The 6,332-nt window shown below is 44.0% G+C and overlaps 1 protein-coding gene across 1 annotated transcript; it reads right to left on the bottom strand.

Moving 5' to 3' along the window:
* Positions 1–2,354: 2,354 nt before the first annotated feature.
* On the bottom strand, positions 2,355–5,848 carry LOC121820856 (H-2 class I histocompatibility antigen, Q10 alpha chain-like). The gene is made up of 7 exons (XM_076558053.1): positions 5,840–5,848; positions 5,530–5,602; positions 5,018–5,287; positions 4,484–4,758; positions 3,662–3,965; positions 3,429–3,539; positions 2,355–2,622 (listed from the first exon to the last, which is right to left on the bottom strand). The coding sequence occupies exons 1-7, from the start codon at positions 5,846–5,848 to the stop codon at positions 2,618–2,620; spliced, it is 1,047 nt and encodes a 348-aa protein (XP_076414168.1). The 3' UTR covers positions 2,355–2,617.
* Between the last annotated feature and the right edge of the window lie 484 nt (positions 5,849–6,332).

The raw sequence follows: 6,332 nt of genomic DNA, 5'->3' as shown, positions 1-6,332 counted from the left end.
TCTCAGAAAAAGGGACATCTGGGGAGAATCACACCAGACTCATACTCAGCAGTGAAGACAGGTCTCATTCCCTGTAGATACAGGAAACAAAAACAGATGAGTCTGGGATATCCACTTCCTCAGGATGGAGGACAACAGGACATTACACAACAGTCCTCTAGAATCAGGAACAGCTGTCTGAAGTAGTGGGTGAGGACCAGAAATCTCTAAAAATGTCAGCAACTTAAAGAGGGAAATTTTACAAACTAGAACAAGGAAACATCCTGAGTTCCTAAATATTGATTAGGGTGTTTATAGTGAACCCTACCTATGAGAAGGAGTTCCCAGAGCCCTGTATATGGCAGGCCGAGAGTACCTCCAAAGTTCTCACAGGAACAATCATTTAAAGGGGGTTGGATAGATGGCCCAGTGATTAAAAGCGTTGGCCACCCTTCCATGAAAACAGGGTTCAATTCCCAGCACCCAATAATGTACTCACAACCATCTCTCTCCAGTCACAGGGTAACCAAAGACCGTTTCTGGTCACCCCAGCCACTGAGCATGAGCATGGTGCACAGAAACACATGCATAGAAATGTGTCATACACAAATAGAAAATAGACAGGCGGTGGTGGCTCCTGACTTTAATCCCAGCTTTCAGGAGGCAGAAGCAAACAACTTCTAAATTCTAGGTGAGAGCTGCAAGAGGCCAGCTTCAGAGTTAAGAACAGATAAACGGCTTAGCTGGAGGGAGTCCAGACTGGTCCTTATCCATTTTATAACTCTATCTTCAGGATGATGCTTCTCTAAGAATTTCCAATGGGAGTGACAGAGACCTTGTGGATTGATTCATGGAAAGATTAACTAACTACTGAGAGAGGAATCTCTAGAGCCCTGCTTCCCCACTCAGACCTAGCTCTAGGGCCTGGTATCCTGGGAGCAGTGTCTGGGGACCAGTTGCTTACTGTGATCTCTGTACTGGTCCTGTTCACAACATCCTTCTGAGTCCTGGCCCATGTGCTGATGTAGCTGACAGAATCAAGGAGGGAAAGTAAAATAAAGGCTACCTACCACACTGAAGTGTCCATACCTTGCCCTGATTATGGGGTTTCCTTGCCTCACTGTTGTGTCACAGTTTTTTATTGGCCAGCTGAGGTCACCTGCATTAAGCCTTGGCTTCCTGGTGATCAGAGATCACAGGGATATGAGGGAGGATGAAGGAATTTACGATGGTGTTACATCCAGTGTCTAGACTGTCAGTGTGGTTAGTTTTACAGAGAATGCTGCTGATTTCATCTACACCATTCCTCTTGATCTCCTCTGTGACCATCACTGTAGACAGGTGTTAACATAGGATTCCCTTACTTCATTTTGAAAGGTTTCCAGTTTCATTGAAAGAGACTGGATGCTCTGAAATCCTGTGCTTATGCTTTGGTGACTACTATGAAATGCTCTAGAGACTTTAGCAGTTTATCAACTGGTGTTACCCAATTTGTATATTCCACATAACTTTCCTACCATAAACCTACTTCCTGTCTCAAATTAAAATCTTAGTTGATATTTCTGTAGAGTGGCATTAGCTTACTACGCCTTTGTCCATCCCTTATGCAAATTAACTTTTAATTCATTCAGTTATTTATGACTTCCTTTGGAGACAGGGTCTCAGTATGTAGCTCTGGTTGATTTTGAACTTGCAAATCTCCTGTTTGCAGAACCTCCTCTGTGCTAGTATTACTGACATATTGTAGCTCCCAGGGCTGTCAGAAACCAGGCTTGGACTCTAACAAACTTGGTGAGAATACCACAGACATCTACAGTTGAACAATGGCAGAAACACTCCCTACTTGTGTCAGTGAATATCAATAACAGAAGACATTGACACCAGACTGAAATACAGAACTGAGAACTAATGTAATCCCTGTAGTACCATTAATCTAAACATCACTTGATGGGATATCAGAATCAGACCTGAACAGGGTGACAGCTAACATGAAAGAACAGCACAGACACTGGATAGACCCTACAAATGCCTGAGATCTTTTGATCGCATGTCCTGGTGAACAGGTTTATTGAAAGAACGGGGATGAGGAGCTAGCAAAATGACACAGGAGGGAAGGGACTGTGTGAGAGCCCAGAGTGCAGGAAACGACAATTGTGGAGACACAGGGATCACTTGTCTTTACACAGCCTTCACTCTCACAATAGGCAATAAAGTTAGCATGGCACAAACCATTCCAGAAGGTTCTGAGACTTTATTTTCTCCATTAATTTTTACTCATCTTTAGTACACTAATCAAATATATACACTGAAAGAAGTGTCATAATAAAAAATGGTTAATTTCAAGAAAGATGAATGAAAGATGCAGCTCAGTGGAAACTAAAGTTCAGTCAGGGGTGGAGGTTTGCCAGCCCAGCCTCTGTTGGAGCAGCAATGATGACTGGGGAAGGAATGATGATCAGTGTGTAGATGGGACTTATTGATGCTCGGGCAGGACTGAACTCATCACCTGTTCACACTCTGCTCTCAGGACACAGACACATAGTCACAGTCAGATGCAGGAAGAGAAGTCATCAGTTCTTGAAGCCACAGTGGGAAAAGATAAAACAGAATAAATCCTGTTAGGCTCAGTCCAACTCTCTTATCCTGTAGAAGAAAATAACAAGGAAGAAATTCAGATCAGTGTCTTAAATGGTGACATTCTGAACAGCTCATCATACACTCAAACTGTCCCAATCCCAAGAGTCCCCACACCCCAGGGTTCTATCCTCTGACCTCTCCCTGTCTCACATTACACCCTTTATAGTGTCACATTTTAAAGCTGTAACAGAAGGATGGACATCCTAGAAACTTTACTTCCAAGTAGAAAGTGATACAAGAGCATATCAAAGCCTCTGAAGATGGACATAATGAGGAGGTATGGGCTGGCTGAGAATTTTCATGGAATACTCTCTATACTGCCACTGATTTCTTAGGGATGAGACCGCACTGTAATGACTGGCAAGCCTGAACATAGCTTCTGCCCATTTTACCCCTGTGAATAATCCCTTTTTTTAGAGTTCATCGAAGCATCAGCATCTACAAGGCTTAGAGGAATCTCCTGGTCCTTATCTGAAGTTTCCAGAACTGTGACTGCAGATCCAGAGAAAGATGGGGAAACCTGATAGTAGATTGTACATGAGGAGGACTAACTGGACTCCTGGATATGTGTTCTAAGTAGGAACCTTTCCATCTGACCTCTGACAGCTGAGGATCAGGACTCTGCCATCTCTATCACTGCAGTGAAGAATCTGTTCATTATTTCCTTCACAATAGAGTTAATGTCAGCACATCAGCACAAGACTGAATAAGCAACTGTGTGGATGAAAATTTGCTCTCATGTGACAGGCACACTCTCAGCTGGACTTGATATTCCCAGGGAGACTTGAACTCAGACCCTGCCCTTTCCTTACCTTTAGTCCTCCTCTTCCATATCAGAAAAGTCACCACAGCTCCCACAAGCACAGCTCCAAGAACCAGGCCAGTAACAATTGGCATGATGGGGACAGAGGGCTGAGGAGGCTCTGACAGAAGAATGGAACAGTGAGGCTTCTGATGTGCAGCTACCATTCATGACCTTGGTCCAGTTCTCCCTAATACTCCCAATCTTTCTGTGATATACTCTGTGATCACACCCAGTCCTTACCCCATCTCAGGGTGATGGGCTCAGGCAGGCCCTCATGATCCACATGACATGTGTATCTCTGCTCCTCCCCAGAAGGCACCACCACAGCTGCCCACTTCTGGAAGGTTCCATCTCCTATAGGTCTGGTCTCTATCACATCCATGTCCAGAGTTTGGTTGCTCCCATCTCTCTGCCAGGTCAGGGTGATTTCAGCAGGGTAGAAGTCCAGGGCCCAACACCTTAGAGTGATTTTCCCATCAGCTCTGACCTTACGGGTCACATGAATTTTAGGGGTATCTGAAGGGAATAAATTAGAAAATTCAGGCTTTTTGCATTCTTCCTGAATATCCATCACTCTGCATGTAACCTTGTTTTGAATGGGTGGGAAAGTTGGCTAGAAGAAGAGATGCCAACTCCACACATCAGTCTAATCTTAGGATAAAGATGGGGTAATCTATTCCTTGGAAAATTTCAGAATTAACATAAGCCAGCACAGAGCAGGGAACTCTGGATCTCCTTCCAGTAATATAGAGTTCTGGTTTTGACTGGATGAGACAGACACTCAGGAGCACTGAGCTCAGACCTCCAAAGTACACGGACAGTGAACAAGCATGACAGGCATCATGGTTCACAAGGCAAATGGAAGGGAATTGCTGTTAAATTGAAAGACTGATCTATCGTGAGTGAAGGCTTAGTTCTATGAGAGTCCCTCTCTCTTGTTCAAGTAGGAAACCCATGACACTCTTCCCCGTTGATGCAAGACTGAGTTAGTATCCAGCTTCTCCCTGCTGAGGAGGACAAGGGCTCTAGGCTCAGTTCAGGGTTGGCAGTTCTTTTTTTAACTGTTCTTAGCATAATCTCCTTCCCGTAGTCCAGCTGTCTGAGGATCAACTTCACACCTTCATACTGCAAGTAATTCTTCAAATATTTTGCAAAACTTGTCGTCTCCCATTCTTTCCTCACCATTTCCGCTGCCTTGACAACTGCAGTCCAAGTTCTCAGGTCCTCATTCAGTGCAATGTAATTATGGCCATTGAAGAGTAATTCATATTGTCCATGACTGAAGTTCCCTCCAGGCAACACATGGCAGGCCATCAGGATCTGCAGTGTATGATTTTCTGTCCAAGTCCCTACTGTCAGCCATTCTTACAGGGCCAGGTCCCTCGGGGCCCTCCAGTGACTCCGTCCCTCCCACTTGGCCTTTGTAAATGGCCACATTTGAGCTTAAATTGTGCAGAAAACCAGGTCAGTGTCCCAAGGCTCCTTGTAGCCTAGTCTATGTGGGTCACATTTTGCTGGGGTAAATCTTGGAAATGGGGCCTAGAGCAAAGCCATTGGGAACTTGAAATTTGGGATTTCTAATTTGGGTTTACTCACCAGCTTCACTTAGATGGTAGATGCAAAATATTTTCTTCATTAAATTCTTGTGTACTTGCATCATACTCAGCATATTCTCGGTCTCCTTCTCCCAATACTCTGCCTTCTGCTGATCTACCCACGGTGCACAGTGCTCCATCCTCGGAGGCTCCTCTCTGCTGTTGAATATCTCAATATGAATGTCATTAATGTAGACAGCACAGATGAACTGGGGCTCCAGGAGGTCAGGCCCAGTGAGGAGAGTTTGCAAATAGTGCAGAGGGTGTGAACCTAAGTGCAGTGGAACTTAGATCTATAATTCCCTCCTAGTACCCTATGCTGCTCCCCACATTTCTCACAGAAGTGCAGGGAACAGGAGACAGGGGATAGGGGACAGGATATAAAATAAATAAGGGACCAGAAGGTTTTGGCTGTGCTAGGAGACAGATTTTCCTGTGCTGCAGACTCAGGGGGAGGGGTGAGTCCTTTTGTCTCCCAGGTTAGGTCCTTTCCCTCCTGACACCCACACTCACCTTCAGATTCCTGGTCAGGGCCAGGTTGGCCAGGAGCAGCAGGAGGAGAGCCGTGGGAACTAAGGTCTTCATCCTGCTTGAAGAGTGGACACTGAATTTCTGCTAGTGTGTGTTCAGTTTATAATCTTGATATGGATTTGGCTGATTGGCTTCTCTAAGAATTCCCAATGGTAGTGATATAGAGCATTGTGGTTGGGTCATGGAAAGATGAACTCTTGGAAGAGGAATCTCCTGGGCCCTGCTTTCCTGGCTCAGACCCAGCTCTGAGGCCTGGTTCCCTAGGAGTAGTGTATGAAGACTATTTGCTTACGCTGGTCATTGTCCATCTAATCCTGGTCAAAATACCTTCTGAGTCCAGCCCAGAAGCCATTGAGTCAACATTTCTCACACTGAGATGTCAGGATGTCTATAAAGTCTCAAAAATTGACTGTCCCTCAAAGGTACCTATGCTTGTGTGGATTATATCAGTCCATATTTACTACGTTAGGAACTTAGAATTTTAAAACATTTGCTTCATTGAACATTAATAATAAAGTACATGTAAGCATAATGTTTACAAAAAGGAATGGCTATTTTCCAAAATACAATGATGTGGTGAAATTAATAGATGTTTACATCTCTGCCTGTATTTATCCTCAGCTTTCCCACTAGACATATCTTGGATTCTGATACTCTTTTTTAATATTTAGTTTAATATACAGTGCAGGAAATATATCTTCACAAAAATGTAGAAGGAAAATAGATTTAAGATTTATTTTTATTTTTGTTTATGTGTATATTTGTTTGTGTATGTGTTGTGAGTG

The sequence above is a fragment of the Peromyscus maniculatus genome, chromosome 21, assembly GCF_049852395.1.
Source record: "Peromyscus maniculatus bairdii isolate BWxNUB_F1_BW_parent chromosome 21, HU_Pman_BW_mat_3.1, whole genome shotgun sequence".
Classification (NCBI taxonomy): Eukaryota; Metazoa; Chordata; class Mammalia; order Rodentia; family Cricetidae; genus Peromyscus; species Peromyscus maniculatus.
This window is presented reverse-complemented; position numbering and strand designations above follow the sequence as displayed.